We start from the raw sequence: 19,337 nt of genomic DNA on the forward strand, positions 1-19,337 counted from the left end.
GCTTTGGTCTGCACTGTGGAGGGGTCTCCAAGCTCACAAACTGGATTCCCTTCACAAGAGAGGGATCGGATGGACTCCAGGAATGCACCTAACGCATGCCAGCCGTTAACAGGCCTTTAGTTCACTAGAGTGGACTGAATCTCGCCCAAAGTAAACCTCAGCAAAACACGTGCCGTGTGGACGTCAGGTCCTCAACACCAGCTGTTTTGCTCTTCAGATCCTCTCCTACTGCACTGCACTGCTTACTAATGTCTATGTAGCCTCCAGCTACTAGCACAACAGATTATAACCTTAAATCAACAAGCTGCCCCTGAGAGAGCTAACAGTACAAACCGTACTGAAGGTGGTTGGAGATGGTGGATCTCCAAGTTGGAATGTATTGTCCAGACCTTTCCTTTCTGTTTACTTGAGCACCTTCTCCCTACCATAATACAGTTCTCAAGTTGTACACAAATTCACATTACAGGTTGTGCATGTTTTACTAACCTAAGTTAAACCTTTCTTCAGTATAAGATATCTTCTATCTCATTTTCATTCTAAAACTACTAACCAGTCCAATGAATTTAGTTGTGCATGCATGATGAAGAAAAGCAAAATATTGACTAGAAACAGTCTGGAAAGGGCAGATAGTCCTTTGTTTTCCAACTTGATATCAACATTTTCTTGGTGCAAGGCTATGTTCTGGTTCAATATCTCTTTGCCTGAAATTTTTTCTTTTCTTTTTTTTCTTTTTTTTTTTTTCTTTTTAAATAGCCATGACCTGGAGCATCCCTTTGGATTACAGAATTTGATGCATAGCCAGTCATGCATGTGCAACTGTCCCTAAGAGCCAAGCCTCAGCAGAAAAGTTGGTGTGCATACAATCTTGAAACAAAAATAGCTGTCAAATCAAAGCCAATTTGCCACAAAAGAAAGCACTGATCCTCAGCTAAGGAATAGCAAGCTAGTTTAAGTTCAGGATGGCTTAAAAAATAATAATCATTGGAACTTGATTTTATAAAAGAAAAGTGTATTTTTAATCTCTCTAATCTCACTTAATAATGGGTGAACTCATTTTCCTTAAGGCTGAAAAGCAGGAGGGGGGGGGGGCGGGGAGGAACAAACATAGACAAAACCAGTTCTTGAGAGTGAAAAAAGTCTCTGAGCAACCAAGAAAGGGGAGGGAAACACAAACAGTTATACAGCAGGCTGCTGCTATCACACATGCCACCAAAAATATGTTAGTTTAACGCTCTGTGGACCAGGGTTTCATTTTACCTCATTTTAGTGAATTAAATCACATACTACAAAGGAATTCAGATCTGAACGAAAAGAACAAGATTGATATCAGGATGAAAAGTAATGCCCTATTAATTCAGGTCCAGACATTAAAGACAAAAATAAAATTGAATTACACAGTATTCTAATATTTCTGGACTAGATAAAATTGTATATAAAAGCCTTTTTAATAGCCAAATGTAGATGGGAGCAGTAATGGATTTTTAAAAGGTACAACAAAATGGTCAACATCTACTTTCAGGCACTCAGTGAACTGCACAGATGATGTCGACTCAAAAGTTGCTGCTGAACAGACAGCTGTCCATTGGTGCTTCTCTGCACACATTCCTCCACTATATCCAAAATGGTAAACTTCTAAGATTAGTGCAAGGTCCTACATCTGGGTCGTGGCAATCCCAGGCACAAATACAGACTGGGCGGAGAATGGATCGTGAGCAGCCCTGAGGAGAAGGACTTGGGAGTACTGGTGGACGAGAAGCTCAATATGAGCCGGCAATGTGCTCTTGCGGCCCAGAAGGCCAACCGCATCCTGGGCTGCATCAAGAGGAGCGTGGCCAGAAGGTCGAGGGAAATGATTTTCCACCTCTACTCTGCCCTCGTGAGACCTCACTTGGAGTACTGCGTCCAGTTCTGGAGTCCCCAACATAAGAAGGACATGGACCAGTTGGAGAGGGTCCAGAGGAGGGCCACGAAGATGATAAGAGGGCTGGAGCACCTTTCCTATGAGGACAGGCTGAAAGAGTTGGGGCTGTTCAGCCTGGAGAAGAGGAGGCTCCGGGGTGACCTTATAGCGGTCTTCCAGTACCTCAAGGGGGCCTACAAGAAAGATGGGGAGAGGCTGTTCAGGAGGGCCAGTTGTGATAGGACAAGGGGTAATGGTTTTAAAATAGAGGGAGGTAGATTCAGGTTGGATATTAGGAAAAAATTTTTTACCATGAGAGTTGTAGAACACTGGAACAGGTTGCCCAGAGAGGTGGTGGATGCTCCATCCCTGGAGATGTTCAAGGCCAGGTTGGACAAGGCCCTGAGCAACCTGATCTAGTTGGAGATATCCCTGTTCCTTGCAGGGGGGTTGGACTAGATGACCTTTGAAGGTCCCTTCCAGCCCTAACCATTCTATGATTCTATGATTCTATGATTCTATGATTCTATGATTAGCCCGAGTCATGGATGAAAAGTAGCTGTTTGAAGCTGATTGGTAGGGAAAAGGCAACATTGATAATGAAGGAACAGCACATCCAAGACACTGTAGTGAAGGCACAAGCCCCTTTCGCTGAAGGAACACTCTTACAATCGGGCAGTTTATTCTGGAGTAGAGGTATGGAAGACACATCACCTAGACTCTTGTCCAACGCTAAGCTGCACGTGATAGTGCCCTTGAGCAATACATTTTTCCCAACTAGTGAATGATGATCCACTTGACTTGGCTGGGTGACAGCAATGAAACAGACCAGTGAAACCACAAAGTTAAAGGTTATTCCATGTACTGCAGCGTTTTCTTCTCAGCAGCCCAGGCCATCTCTAGTGCATCCAAGCTAGCCTGTACTCCTTCTCTTAGCTTTCCCATACAACATAATATCAAGGTACCAATGCTCACTTTCAATGACTTGGAGACAAGATCCTTCAAAAATAAGCCGCTCTGGAATACTGGACCTGGATTAGCACTTCTTCCTGTGCAGGCATAGCTGGGCACCCAACAATGCCCTCAGGAGACAGGACATCCCCAGTAGTTCATTAGAAGAGTAGTTTGAACTCCACAAACCCAAAGGAATATCACAAATCTCAATAATTCTGTTTCAAATCCAATATATATTCCTATAAACTGTCCTCTCTGTTGTAAACTTTTAATTGTATCTATATATTGGCTGCATTTATCTTGAAAAATCCTAAACAAATACTCCACAGAACCTACTTCTCTGAAAAAACAAAGAGAGAAGGAACAAGAAATGCAAGGTACTGCTTACACTGCTGTATGCATCACAATGAACTTTAAATACTATAGTATAAAATCTGTATGGGTCAGAGAAGTGGAACAGCAAAATGTCAGCAACATTTTAAAGGTAATAAAATTTGGAGTGCAGAATTCAATATGATAAAGAACGATAGCCACTGTATAATATCTCAGCCTTCTCATACACAGCAGACTTTAAAAAAAAATTCATGACTACATTAACTCAAGGAAACCTCCAATATGGAATTGGGAACAGTATCTCAGTGTCCAGAGTCAGCTTTTGGCTCTATTTCTCCTAATCATGGTGCTGCAGCTGACCCAGTTTAAATGTATTTCTATAAAGATTCCATAATTTTTGGTGATGTTGCATATTGTATTCTCCTAAGCCATTTAAAAATATTGCACTACAGTAAATACCTAGTGCCTAAAAATAAGGTGCATCATGCGGAACAGCCCTACTGCATCATTGAAATACAATGTAAAAGTCTCATTAAAGTTTTATTTGTACAGTAAACACAAACATGCACATTTGTGTAATAAACCCAGAACTATATTAGGATGCACGTTTGCATATTTGACTGTGTTCTATTTGTGTGTGCATACATGTCTGCAAGATTAAAATTCTGGGTAGAGGTAATATTTTGCAGCAAATTTTTTATTATCTGAATTTAAAAGGGATCATCTGCACCTACAAGCCTTGTCCTGCTAAAGCTGTGAGTTCTGCAACACCGCTACCTGCAGTGTTAAGTGTATATGCACAATATAGACTTTGAAAATTATCATAAAGTTATCATACTATACATAAAGCTCCCAGACCCATTAGAACTGATATTCTGATTCCCCTGCACCTGAGGATCCAAAAAGGAAAGAAGGTCCCTGGTTTAGTTATGCAGTGCTCTCCAAAAGGAAATTCATTTCTAATACCTTCAGGCAATCTGTATGCTCCAAAGTAGTATAGTTTATACTGGTAGTGGGTAAAACTACTATGCTTAGCTAAATGCCTCTCTTTGGTCTAGAAACAAGATGACAAGATGAAAATATGCTTTGCCACAAAGTTTTCAGTTTTTTATGGTATTGCTTTGGTCATTCATAGAGTGGGGTGTTTCACTCCTGAAAAGAGAAACAACATAAGTGTAATAAAAGAAAAGAAAAATGAAAAATGCAGAAGAAAAATATTCCCTGAGTACTAAGGGAAAGACACATATAGTTCTAGATTTGGATGAATATTCAGACTGAGTCTTGTTTCTTACAGGAACTCTATTAAGTATGTTAGAACATTTTTCTGCAGGAACGTAACATGTATTAACTGACCATCTTAAAAATCACCTGATACTTTTAAAAGCTGAAATAATACCAAATATTTTTGATTTCATATCAAATATATCTTTAAAATACCTTAGTATAGCAACATTTTTATTTCTCAATTAAAAAAACCCAAACTTCTTAATGACCGATATTTAATGCACTGATGCCATTTGAAGCCAAACTCTGATCTGCCTGCTGGTTATTCAGCAAAACAGAAATTCTTCACAACTGCCACCAAACTATGCAAAGAAATAAATAATTTACCCTGAGTTTGTAATAGTGAGAAGTTGTTTAATATTTTGGTGTTAAAAGCTATTGATTTTCATTATTTTGCATGGATTTCCAGCATTTTATTAATGTTGTCTCCAGCAGAGAGAAAGAACTGAACGCTACATAGTTTTGACCAAATGGGTGAAAAAAAAGCCGACCACAACGAAGGGATTATTTGTATTGGGCAGGAAAAAAGCCCTTAAATCACTGTGATTCTCTCATGTTAATTTTGCCTTTATTCTTCCTGCTCTCTGAATGGACTCTAGACTCCTATAATGTATCATGTCCTATTATATTATGATTTCTCCCAAAGAGGGCTTATCGCTTAATCTGTTTATACAGCAGCAGAATCAATTTGATTGACTGGGATTTCGGTGTGCCATTGCAATTAGAGGCTGAATATAATTGCGCAACATTCACATTAAGAGTTTAGTAGCCCTTTTCCAGGTGCCACTGTACAGACATAAGGTCTCCGGCATTGATTTGTATCATGTGCTTAGTAAGAAGCAGAAGAGATTTGAAACACCCGTTTGAAAGATATCTGAAATCTTGTATTTATTGGTAAGATATTAGAAGAAGAGGTTGATAGGACAGCTTTCATGTTAAACCTTTCCATGGAGCACCTAACTGGGGTTGCGTGTGTACATACGTGCATGTGCACACGTGTTGCACATGGCTGGCACATTACTGTAAAGAAGTCCTTTTGTATTTCAAAGTATGAATAACTCAGAGGCGCAGGAACATTGTGCTACCTAACAAGCCTGCAGCGGGCAGAGGTGAAGGTCTAATTCAGATCTGCTAATCGCAAATCAGGAACCAGAAGGAATTATTCCTTCAGCACCTGTCAGTAATATGGAGAAAAAGAAAAATGCGTATTCTAAAGGAAATGGGTGGAAGATTCGTGTGGGAAGTCTTGCATAGCCAGCAGTATTAGAAAACCATTATTCATAAGGCTAAAAATGAGAAATAGTAGGGTGTTTTTAATCACAAAAAGTTTAGAACCCAAGATGAGAAAATCATGCCAGAACCTACAGTGATGGCTGAGACTGAACTGAAGAGGAGGCTGAAAGCTGCCGCTTGCTTTGGCACCAGCGACTCCAGGGAATCAGAGATGCAGGTCAGACACAGCCCTGGCTGACAGAGGCTCCACAGCCTCCCCAGGGAATCTGTTCCAGCACCCCTTTTTTCTTACTGGTAGGAACTAACCCCTCAATGTACTTTTTTTATGCAACTTAAGGCCAGCATCTCTTCTCCTGCTCATCATGGATATGGAAACAGACCACATGCCTTTCCCTCATAGGTTCTGTTATTAGGTCCCATTTTCCCCTCTCCTCTTTCCCATTTCTTCTCTTCTGTAGACTGACCAACTCAAATTCTTTCATTTTTCCTAGTAAGTTTTATTTTCAAGACTTTTGCTTTCCTCTGGACACTCTCCAATCAGACTACATGTTTCTGTACAAATGCCATCCAAAACATGCATCCAGTACTGACAAAGAAAAGGCAGTCCCAATCAGTAAGAGAGATACAGCTGGTGCTTCAAAATACTGAATTGACCAAAGCTCAACTGACTGGTACAAAATGTGGATTAAAACTATGCATGAAAATTAAGAATCTGTTAAACTTGATAAGACACCCAAAAGCCACAACTATACTGTGAGAAAGAAAACAACTTTGGCAAAAATGTTAGTAGAAAAATGAAGGCAATAATTAGAAGGAAAAGACTCCAATAATTATGATGAATATAGAATGTAAAAGCAAAGAGAAAAAAGGGGAAAGCTGTCTGTAAAAACACATTCTGAAACACAAAATATTAGAACAAGATGCTGAAGGTGACAGTGAAAAATCCATGACTGCATGAGCTAGAGAAAATAAGAAAGACCTGAAATTTTATTCAAAACTTAATTTAATTTAGAAACAGAGAATTTGTTAACGTCAATATATAAAAGGCTTTTTTGTTCTAGTTTTGGAAAGAATGTTGATTTTGAGATGAAAAGTGCTTCGTAGCCCATCAGCAGCTAAGAGGGATTTTACATAGTATCTATTAGGAGTACAAGTTTTGAAATTAGGAGTTCTAAGAGTTTCTTTTGCACATTTCTATCTGGTGTTATAAAATAATAATTAAAGAAAGAAAGAAAAAAAAAAAGAACTATGGAGGGAATTAAAAAAATCCACTGCTGTTGTGCTGATATTTAAGAAGGGACACTATACAGTCAGGTAACTGTATAACATAATACACTTGCTTGATATCAATCCAGACAAAATAGTGAAAAAAAATTATACAGGATTTAGCTGACAAAGATTGAAGTGAAAGGCATGTAATTAATGCCAGTCAACATGGGTTTATGTAAAATAGGTCTTGTCAAACAAACCTCGTTTTATTCTTTGATGAGCTTACAGAAGTTTGGGTGATAAAGATAAGTACATAGATGTAATACACTTAGATACTTGCAATGCATTTGACTTGCTAGTGCATTGCTTATGTTCTTACTAAAAACTGGTAAGATATAGTTTTAGTAGAGCATATGTAAAATGGATTGAGAACTCCTTAAAACACCAATTTTAAGAAGTAATTATCAATTAGAAATCATTACCTGAGGGCTAGAGGTGCTACTGGTGATCCACAGGCACTAGTGGACCTGTTAGACCTGATTTTAATGAAATTTTAATCTATATTCTGAAATTAAACTCGAAAGTATTGCCAAGAAACTTTGACAAAAAACCAAACTAGAAGAGCGGTATATAAAGACGAAGACCAGGCAGTCGCACAGAATAATCTGTCTCACTTACTAAGCTAGGCCAATTTACTGTGTTGTACCTGAATGCTCAAATCATGTTTAATGACTGGGGTTTCTCTGGGAAGAAAATAAAAGGAAAAAGAAAGAGCATGTTCCTGGACATACTACAATCTGTTTCTCTTGGCAAATTTAATTTTCTCTGTAAGAGTTATGTGAGAGAAGCCAGACGACAGTTTTATAGAAACCTGGAGTGATACTGTAGAGTGCTAGCCTCTCGAAACCATCTTTTTGACAATAGTTAAGCAAGCAAGTAATGTGTGGCGAACTTTCCCTGTTTATTCCCAAATTACGTTCCCTGCTTGTAAGAAATGCCCACTAGACATAGTTTTCCACCATTACACCCACAGAAGTTATCCAACAAAGGGCTGTAAAGTTACCTGTATTGTACAGGTTATAAACAGGGGCAAAGGTAGAATGAATCTCTTGCAGCTCACTCACTGTGTATGCACCAAATAATTAAAGTCTAAAATACATCTACATAATATATTCTAATGGCATATGGAGAAACTTAGATAAACACTTCAAAGCTGATGATTTTACCATTTGGTCCAAAGTTCACTGTACTCTGAAACCATTGCCCAGAAAACTGTACTTCTAACTTTCCAGTTAACAAAACATCAAGACGTAAAGAAAAATCAAGCAGGGTTCATGTACCAAAGAGAGAAAATGAACAAGTGCATAAAATGTAAAGAATAGTACAGTTATATTGTACATTCCAAACACAAACGGCAATAGCAATTATAACACAAAATGCATGTTCAATTATCAGCTACAGACTCAGAGCAAGAATAAAAATGAAATCAGTATATTTTTCTAGGGATACACGGTGCAAAAGAGCTCAACTTGTTCCTTGTGAAATTTCTGCTGTGCAACATTATGCAATGCTATATAAAATTGGGTGATGGAAGCCCATAAAAAGTGCCTGTAACTCTCAATACGTTCTACATCTATAGGCTTAAATAAACCCATTTTGAGGACTCCATCGCACCTACCACACATGAAATTTTTTTACAGCTACAAATTTGATAGCTCATGCTTTTGCTTTCTCACAGTATACAGCTCCTCCATGAACAGAAAGCATTTAGTGAACAGAAATGTAGACAAGCTCTAATTTTCTGTACAGTGGCAACTACATCCATTATGCATTACAGTGTCACTTTGCTCTGAAAGAGTTAACTTTCTAGCTCCTATTCTCTGCAGTGCTGCATAAACACTGCACATTATTCTTACTGAGCATGCTTCATCTTTCCTGTCTCCACAGTCTTGAGCTGTCAATCAGCTGTCAGTCCCTACCACATCAGCACAGTGCGCATCACCAGGCTGTCAGCACAGCAGCTGATGAGACTCTGCTAAGAGCTGTCAATCAAACTTGTTTCTCTTATCTGTTCGGGAAATATTTTGTCTCTAAGAAACAAAGAACCTGGGCAACAATGGATCAGAGTCTAGTATTTACTCTTTTACAGGGATAGAAGGCTCTTAACAGGAAACGAATATGTTTTATCCACAACCAGGAAAAAAAAAAATCTGCTCCATTATGCATATTTTCTTTTTTGGTTTTGTTTAAATCCTATTTACTTCTGGAGCCAATAAATCAGGGCATAATAAATTAAAGCAAATTTCTTTTTGCTCTCACTGTAAAATGAATTTCACAGCTTTACTTCTTAGTTTCTGTTGACTATAATTCAGTGCAGTTTAAAACAGGTAGCATCTCTTTGGTTTTGGGAATCTTTCTCTGTCTTTAGGCATTGGAATGCCTGAGCTTTCTCTCCATCTCACTGTAGCCAAAAAGCCAGACTAGAGAAAACACATAATTTACACATTTGTTACATCAAAATATAACTTTATTTTCTGTTGTTTTTCTCATTAAAACTCAATTTCAGCATAGAATTTAATAACATGAGTAGGATTCATAAATAATAGCAGACCAAAAGAATAGCTGAGGAGTATAAGCAAGCATGAGAAAAACATACATTTTCAGTGGATATTTGAAAGAAGATATGGAATGCTGTACCAGAGAGGAAGAACTGCAGAAGGTAAAGCTCTCACATCTACGGAAATAAAATACTGAAGAAAGACAAAAAGAGCTGCAAAGATGGGCACAGCAGCGATTTCAGGTCTGACACAGAATCTCTTCATGAAAAGTTGAGCTAGGCTTTCAAGTGCACATCTATCCAAGGCAGAACAATGTTCTGCAAAGATAACTGGTCTAGGTCTAACAAACCTGGCAATCAAATTAATTAGCACTGGTGGATCACTGAACTAACAGACCTCTACTCTTCCCAGGGCATAAGTAAGTATCTTTACATGCTGTGCCATACAGATATACAGGCACATTTAAAGCTAGCCTGAGTATCAGTACATAGTGCTGTCTCGTGGCAAGTAAAGTAAACATAACCCAGTGACTTAAAAATCCCCACTTTGACCCATATCTATTTTTCCCTGCAAATTAAAGAATCTCAGAGCTGATAGTTGAGGAGAAACCTTGCAGATCCAACAGTGAGAGTAGCAAAGGGAAGAAAACCACTTCTCTCATTATAGAGAGGAGTGCTGTAAAACACGATAATGTGAAAGGCAGACCTAAAAATATTTGGAGGTTTTCATAAAGCTCCAGTTTGGGGCCATGAAATTAAACAAGCAGCTTCATTTTCTGAGAAAAAAAAAAAAAGAAAAGAAAAAAGAGTTTACAACCCTTACAGTTTCTTGGACAGAGATGTATATTAAAAGTTAAAAGAAATGTGAGGCAAGTAAAAGTAGTATTTTTTAAAATCTTGTAACACACAAACCATGATTTACAAGCCTGATTCATGTGCTCTGAACATTGGCATTGACTGTGGGATTGGGCTGTCCAGGTAAGAGCAGAGGGCAGAGAGAGTTAGCTGGGAAACAGGCTATGGTAAGAAGCCCATGGAAAGGAAAAGTTTAAAGCAAGCAGGGAAAAGAAGCCCCAGAGGATTTAGGGACTGCAATCAAGATTGGAGAAAAGCAGAAGAGAATATGCAAGTTCCCAGCAGCCTCTCACAATGCTCTTGGGGGCTTTGAAGAAGGAACCTGGGGTAAAATACCACGCTCCTCCTCATCTCTGGCGGCTTAAGGCAAGATCTGGGTAGTGCCTGAGAACAAAGAAGGAAAAGGACTGGGAATCGCCCTAACCCAGAGAAAAATTGTGGCCATGGACAACGAAAAACTATTTGTCCTTTCCCCGCTCCCACACACAGATTTTTTTCTGGAATTCATTTGCTGCAGAAGAGAATATTTTAGTTCCCAAAAGAGGGAAATGGTTGCCCAAAGGAAATAAAATGAGGTGGCAGCCACAACCAACGTCAAATATGCAAGAAAATCTCTCAGGCTGAAGCAAGACAAAGGCAGGCAATTTTGAGCTGAATCCTGGAGCAAAAGCAAGAGGTTCTTTCATCACTTTCAACTCTATAAACAACTTCTCAAAGGATGCCTATTTCTCTTTTCTAGGACCTAATCTTGGTTCCCTCCATTACTGTTTGTGCCTGCAAGAGTAAGAACAAACAATTTGTCTTTTCTCTTCCCTTTCAACCATCTCTTCCCTTTCAGGCAGCTCCAATGTTTTCAATGCCCACGCATGCTGAAGAGCGCACAGACACTGGGCAAGGAGGCAGGTGTCTCACCAGGGACAGCACAGATAGAGAACAGGCACTTTTGTCTGATCTCTTCCAAAACTCCACATTTGATGGTGCTGCTGATCAGCATACTCCGGTTCATCTAACAGGAGCCCCAGCCCACTGGCCAGCAATTTCACCTGTTACTTGGAATAAAGGTATGGGGTGACATTATGGTCTTTGGGAGATGCTAAGACCCTCCATAGTTTTATCAGGGCACATATGCATCTTGGGTGGGCAAAATGGAAACTGCCATCAGGTCTCTGTGCTCAGCTAGGACCTGCTGCAGGTAGAAACAATTTTCTGCTAATATTTGCACCCAAAGGGCAGCAGACTGCTCTGTTCTCAACTCCTGGCATGTTTTTGCACACAAACCTCTCTGGTAGGAAGACAGAGTTGCTCTTAACACACGACCTCCACTCTGTACCCTCCCCAAGCAATGCTGGAGGTGTCCCCAAGTAGGGACTTGGACAACCTAGCACCTCCAAGGCTGCTCTCAAAATCTGCTCAAATGGCAATGGAAGTCCCAGACTTGAACAGCTCAAGCATGCTCTTTAGAGTATCACTAAACAGAAATACTGCTCCTGTCAGAAAAAATCACTAATACTGTAGTTCAGAACTACCTAACTATTTACTAATGAAGGACAGGAAGAGTGAATGAAGAGCCCTAAATGCTGAGCTTTAATTCCAGATGCTGAAGATAACAACACCAAAAGCAACAACAGTTTGTGCAGAGGTCAGAAATTAAAACCAAAGGAAAAAACCTGTGTACTAGTGGCTTCTAAAAACACTCCCACTGTAATTTGATCTTTCAATCACGCTTATCAGCAACAATGCTAAGAATCACAGTATTGCCCTGTACCAAACTGTCCCAGTTACAGATAGGACAACCATTATCAAGCATTTGTGACAACAGAAATATTTTACTCTTTGACAAATTCTTTCATATGCAGCACTGTTTTCCAGAAACACAGCTCCCTCTGATCTAACCGGACATTAATTGCTTTTTTGCTGATGTATCTGTGCCTTCTGGACTGATAACACAACTAGCAAATCTGATATCTGACAAGTTGACTCAACCTAATCAGGACAGATCAGCTGTTACCAATGTTGCTATAGGCTGTAATTTGAGGACCTTTACAGAGTTATCACTTGCTTTGAAAGGCAAGAAACTGTAATTCTGTCAACACTAATCCCAGAATGTGTGTTCAAAGTGGCTGTTATTTTTTCTCCAGGAGAAGGTAACACTTGTCAAATAAATACCTGAGATAATTGATAAAAGGAATTAGAAGTATGTGAGTGATATGCTGACGGTCAGTCACTCTCACGAAAAAGAACCTCGCAAGATTCAGAACATTAAGCAGAGAGCACAAGCTGTTACCATGAAGCAGGGGTCACTCTGAATGGAGTGAAACAATTGGCAATGCAGTTTTTCAATGTTTACTTATCCCTCTGTTGCTTAGTGCTAAAGCTGAATGAATTATTCACTTCAAACAATTTGTTCGATGATTTTTACCCCTTTTCCTGCTCAGCATATGTGGGCAACGGATACCAATCCCATTAGATTTACCCACTGCTTCACCTTCATTCAAGCTTGCATTTAGAGCTTGATTGAGAGTATTCTAGACTTCCACTGCTGTTCAGACAATATTCAGGGCAGGTCCTTAATGTGTGCAAACATCATAGATACACACAGCTGATGGAATAATGATTATCTACACCAGCAAGATTATAGCTTCTGTTGTGGTTTGGTTTTTTGGTTTTTGTGGATTTTTTTTTTTTCTGATCCCTGTTTAAATTTGGAAGCCCTTCCAGTGACAATACTGGTATTTGCTACAAAGTCCCCTTTCTGTGAACAATTTTGTCCACAAGACTCAACACTTCAATGTTTGGGGAAACCAAATTAACAAAGAGTGCAAGCACAGCCAAAGAAAATTAATTTTAAAATTCCAAAGATTACATTGTATTATTTGCCCAACTCCACTGGGAAATAATTTATTTTCATGTAATGAAAATCAGAGGAATTCCACCAAAAAAAAGGATTCCCAACCCATGCAATACTTTAATGGAACTCGATGGTCACTGAATACAAACAAGTGACTTTGTCATTGCCAGGGTTGCATCTGTCTCTTACAGATAAACTGTGTTTAGAAACTCAGGTTTAAAATTAGAACAAAAAATATCTCTCTTACTGTATCGCTTTGGTCCATCTTCCAAACAAAATGAAAGGGTTAAGGTTGCATCATCTTCAAAAAATTCAGTTGCAAAGGCATCCCACCAGAGGTTGTCACTATCCTAGGAAGCAACAGATCATTCACTTAGGAGACAAAATGAAAATATGTTCATCCTTCGTAAAAGAAATTCGACAGGATCACACATAGTTTGTGCTTCTTCACCAATGATTTTGGAGTGCAGATGTCTATATGATATTTCAAGCTAATTTTCCTAGAGAAGGTTCTAGTTCTAATTTAAGAAAAAAAGCTAAAATGTGTACTTTATTATACAATAAACTGTCTTTCATTTTATCAAGCACACTAAAAATGCAAAAATTTTCATCTCATAAATACATGTGTTTCTTTAAATATTAAAAATGATTTTATAAATCAGTTGCAAATAAAGCGATTATGACTTTTCTCCCCCTTTTCTGGGTTGTGTGTCTCAAATGCTTGGTCCTAATAATGAAAAAACCTCAGTACTTAATTCTATAATGCTACGTAACCCGATTATCAGCATGAGTTGACAAGAAAGTTATTTAGAAACTAAATATAATAGCCATTCCACTCGAATGCATTTAATATAAATACAATGTTACTGCGGTTAATTAAATACCAGGTAGTTACTTAAATGTAATTGTTGTGAGAAATCTTTACTTTTCAGTGTGATACACGAAGTGAAAACAATATTTTACGATGACCTGTGTACACTTAGATTTACAGTAATACACATAGCTGGAACACAGCAATTATTAACACAGCGCACGATCTAAAGCGTAAACTAACACACCATCAGAGGCGCTCTGCTGGCTTTGACAATCGAACCAGGCATTGTCAGTCCTGGGTGATCAACAACAAGCACCCAAACCTCGATGCCTAGCACCTGTGCAAGCAGCCCAGCTTCCAAGGGTTTTCACGGAAGTCAAGCAACAACAGAACCCACCAATCATTTCATTCAAAAGCTATGGATATATGGAATAGCTGGATTTGAAATGTTTGGTGCAGTCTTTTCTGCTCCTTTGAAGCCCTGAGATTTAAATCACTTGCAGCACACAGGATCAGCAACAAAGCTGGAAATACACTTGTGAAGATGTCCCAGTCGCACTCCTCAGAACCAGCCTGCCCCACTCACGGCAGCTGCCTTCCCAGCGCGCAAAGCCACGTTCATTCAGCGCAGTGAGCACTGAGTACTTCTTCATGCCTGAGCAATATATAACTAAGCCAGAAAACATTTGTTACCTTCATAGGACAAAAACCTTGAGACAAAATGCCAATTTGAGGTATCCATCATATTCATTATATATACACATGTAGAGAAATAACTGTGAGTTTTTTAGCTCTGCTCCTGCTTTTCCTGCAGATGTTACTATTGGATTTCACTCCAAACTGCTGAGAGGGTAACTTTCCTGCCTCACAACTTTACTTTGATTTTCACCAAGCATCCAACGGAGAAACGCTAAGGACAGGTTTCAGCATTCCAGCTCCTAGCAGAGACCCCTAAGAGACTCTTTGGCTAGGTCAGAGCCTGTAATTCATCTTCCTCACCTCATTCCATCCAGCAGCAGCAGGACAACGAGCTGCATGGCCCTGTGGTATTTCCTTGAAATTGAGTCACACAAAGAGGTATCAAAACTGCCGCCATGTCTTAGGAATCTGCTGTCACAGAGAGATGCTGCTCTTTCCTCTTTGCTGGCGCAAACATCCACTGCCCCCTCCCTGGAGGTGTTCGAGGCCAGGTTAGATGGAGCCTTGAGTAGCCTGATCTAGTTGAGAGGCGTCCCTGCCCATGACAGGGAGGTTGGATTAGATGATCTCTGAGGTCCCTTCCAGCCTATGCCATTCTATGATTCTGTGAGTAGCCACAACAGTAAGTACAAAATAAATATACAGATGTTCAACAGAAGCCCAGCAACCAGCTTCTAGCAACACACCTTGGCGCACCGACCCTTCACTGGGCACAGCCTGGCGGGTGACGTTATAAGCCTCTATGAGAACATATTGTCCAACAAGTAATTATGGGCTACTGCTCTCTGCCATTTGCCAAAAGAGAGGCTGCAGTACCGTTTAACTAGGATCTTTCGGACATACTTGTCATAGGGAAAGACGAGAGGAGGGAAGGATTTAAGCAATGCCACATACCACACCTGCAGCTCTTAACTCAGTAATCGAGTATCACTGGAGCTACTCATGCAACATCCAACAACACGGGAGGCAAATGTACACGGGAAAGACAGAGAAGAGCAGGGAAAGCACAGGGCCTCACCTCAAAACCACACATATTTGCACTCACTCTTGCTTCCAAGAAGTCTGAAGGCAAGGAAAACGTGGAGATGGAATTACTGTGGATTCCCTCCCTGGATAGATGAAATATCCAGATTCTGTCACAATTTGAATACTGTCCAAGGTCTTTATCTTGCGTTATTGCATATTTTACATTAGGAAGAATGAAAAACAGAAAACGCAACACCCCACCCACAAGAAAAACCCCAAGCCTTAATAGAATATATAAATCCTCTGTGAAGGTTGGACATGCTCTGCTGATTAATTCTCTGCTCCACCCTTGTCACAGGTGGTCCCAACTACTCTCACAGCCAAATGGTGAACAAAACCAAATGAGGTCTCCTCTAGCCAAGCTAAAAAAGGATCCAGTTATTACAAAAAAAAAAAAAAAAAAATTACTCCCTTTTTCTTGCAAAAAAGGGATGGTGAAGGCAAGGCTGCCCCCAGGCATCTTTAACTTATGCTCTGACAGGTTACGGGGGATTTTGCCAGAGTAATTATTTTTCTATTCAACAATAATGAGAAATTACCATGGCAACCTCCCTTTCACATAGTGCACTCACACGCTCAAACATTGAAATAATGGCCTAAACATAACAAAAAAAAAATGAATACTTTAAAAATATTTTGTATTAAAATGAACTTAAAGAATGGGTCAAAGGAGAGAAGAGGGCAGAGATGGCCAGCGAGTTGGGTCAGAAGGGAAGATACCATGCTGCTGTAGCCAGCTGCCCAAGCAGCAAAATGTCTTCTGCTACAACTGTCATTGTTCCCTCTGATCTCCTCCACCCCTGGTATTATTTGTAATTTGAAGCATGGCTCAACTCTGAATAGGGTCTCCAAGTAAATGGAATCCTAGGGTTTTGATATTTTTTTCTGACTCTGATTTCTTTGGCAAATGTAATCAGATTTTAAGTACAATGATGTTCTTCCCCCTCCCTCCCTCCATCTAATAGTCCCACATGTTCACTGTGTGATCTGAGAGTCAAGCTGGGTTCTTCTTTGCACCTTACACACTTACATGATTAAGAGTCTGCAAGCCAAATGAGGCTTTCCTACTTGCTTGTGATGGTGATTGCTGAACCAAAATAGATCTTGCAACTGGAATATGAGGCCAACTGAGCCTATGGCATTTTCTCCAAATTCCTTTATTTTTGTTTAATGACTTGGAAGGCAGAATGGAGTTCATGTAAAAAGTCAGTACATGAAACCACGCTTGAGAGAGGATGCAGATACCTTGCAGGACAGAATTGGAATTCAAAATTATTTTGATAGATTGCAGAAATGATCTGAAATGAAGATGAAATTCAATAAAGTGAACTGACAAAAGCACAAATACAAAATGGGGAATAACTGGCTAAGCAGTACTGCAGAAAATGGTCCATAAAGCAAGTACGTCAGTAATCTGTTGCTCATGCAAATAAGGAATATGTCTTAGATACAATTCCCTTCCACTCCAGCAAACACATCTCTGGAAAGACTTCATCTGGGATAGTCCATCCACTTCTGGAGTACTGTGGCTAGGTCTGGGCCACACACTCTTAAAGAATTTAGCTGAGAACAACAGGAATCATTGCGTTTAAAGACACTGACTAATTTAGTGGCCTTCTACGACAAAGCTACAGCGCTGGTTGACATGGGTAAAGCAACGGATGTTGTTTTCCTGGACTTGTGCAAGGCGTTTGACACTGTCCCACATGACAGCCTTGTCTCTAAAATGGAGAGACACAGATTTGACAGATGGACCACTCGGTGGATAAAGAACTGGCTGGATGGTCGCACTCAAAGTGTTGTGGTCAATGGTGCGATGTCTACATGGAGACCAGTGTCAAGTGGTGTCCCTCAGGGGTCTGTTCTGGGTCCAGTGCTGTTCAACATCTTTGTCAGTGACATGGATGACGGCATTGAGTGTACCCTCAGTAAGTATGCCGATGACACCAAGTTGTGTGGTGCCGTGGACTCACTTGAGGGAAAAGATGCCATCCAGAGGGACCTTGATAGGCTTGAGAATTGGGCCAGTGCTAACTGCATGAGCTTCAACAAGTCAAAATGCAAGGTCCTTCACCTGGGTCGGGTCAATCCTAGGCACAAATACAAACTGGGCACAGAGTGAGTTGAGAGTAGCCCTGAAGAGAAGGATTTGGGGGTGTTTATAGATGAGAAGCTCAACATGAGCCGGCAGTGCGCTCATGCGGCCCAGAAGGCCAACCGCATCCTGGGATATATCAAGAGAAGCGTGGTCAGCAGGTCAAGAGAGGTGACTCTCCCTCTCTACTCTGCTCTTGTGAGACCCCACCTTGAATACTGTGTCCAGTTCTGGTGTCCCCACCATGAGAGAGAAATAGATTTGTTGGATCGTGCTTAGAGGAAGGCCACAAAGATGATCCAGGGGCTGGAGCACCTCTGCTACGAGGACAGGTTGTGGGAGCTGGGATTGTTCAGCCTTGAAAAGAGAAGATTTCAGAGGGACCTAACAGCTGCCTTCCAATACCTGAAGGGAACTTACAGGAAGGCTGGGGAGGGACTTTTTACAAGAGTGTCCACTGATAGGACAAGGGGAAATGGGTTTAAGTTGAAGGAGAACAGATTTAGATTAGATCTTAGGAAGAAATTCTTCAGTATGAGGGTGGTAAGACTTTGGAATAAATTGCCCAGAGAAGTTGTGGATGCCCCCTCCCTGGAGGTGTTTGAGGCCAGGTTGGACGGAGCCTTGAGTAGCCTGATCTAGTTGAGAGACGTCCCTGCCCATGACAGGGAGGTTGGATTAGATGATCTCTGAGGTCCCTTCCAGCCTATGCCATTCTATGATTCTATGAAACAAACCAACCCCAAAAGACTCATTGGAAGCAAGGTAGAAAAACCTATCTGTGTTTAGCATAATACATTAGAAGGGACAGGGAACATGACAACAGTCTTCAACCATATGAAAAGATTGCTATAAAGAAGAGTGATCACTTGTCCTCAGTGGCTAACAAGGGTAGAAGAAGTAATCATCAGCTCAGTTTGCAACCATTGTGGGTTAAGTGGTTTAATCCTCTGTTACAGATTTCTAGGCTAGTGTTTTGCAGAGGGAAACGTGCCACACAGCACGGCTACTGGGCTCCCGAGAAGAGTGGATGCAGAGGTCCCACTGCCTACAAGACTCAGGCAGAGCTGCCCCATCGCAGCAGCTCCGTGGCTCGTACCCAGCGAGAAGTGGATTTCTGTTTTCTCCCTCACATTGCTTTTGGCTGCACATGTATAACAGGTGTAAATAGTATATTAAAAAGAGAGTCAGGGAAACAAATAAATGTGATTCTGAATACACACAGGAAACACATCTGTTCTGAAACAGGACCTTTTCTTATATAATCACTTTTCAGAGAAGAACTGGATTTTAAACATCAGCCTATGTGGCTTGGCATTGGACAAGGCAAAAATAAAAAGAGATAGTGCCCTTGGGAGCTTACATTTTTCTTCTGGCACCTGCAACCCTTCCCTATTGACACTTACTATTTTCAGAGCTCTATACGTCTACACTCCTGTTGGCAACATACACGCTTCTCATATTCTTTCAAGTTAATGCTGCACGAGAAAACTGCTGTCTCCCCAAGGAGTGAACAGTATTCCTCTCCTC

At 40.3% G+C, this 19,337-nt stretch overlaps 1 protein-coding gene across 4 annotated transcripts in view; it reads right to left on the reverse strand.

Moving 5' to 3' along the window:
• Positions 1-19,337, reverse strand: part of LDB2 (LIM domain binding 2) — a 222,640-nt gene that overhangs the window by 129,091 nt on the left and 74,212 nt on the right. For all 4 annotated transcript variants that reach the window (XM_086611663.1, XM_009983662.2, XM_009983661.2 and 1 more), the window contains exon 2: positions 13,421-13,523. In XM_086611663.1, coding sequence (XP_086467789.1) covers positions 13,421-13,523 — 103 coding nt within the window. The remainder of the gene's footprint in view (positions 1-13,420; positions 13,524-19,337) is intronic.

Source organism: Tauraco erythrolophus, chromosome 5 (assembly GCF_009769465.1).
Source record: "Tauraco erythrolophus isolate bTauEry1 chromosome 5, bTauEry1.pri, whole genome shotgun sequence".
Classification (NCBI taxonomy): domain Eukaryota; kingdom Metazoa; phylum Chordata; class Aves; order Musophagiformes; family Musophagidae; genus Tauraco; species Tauraco erythrolophus.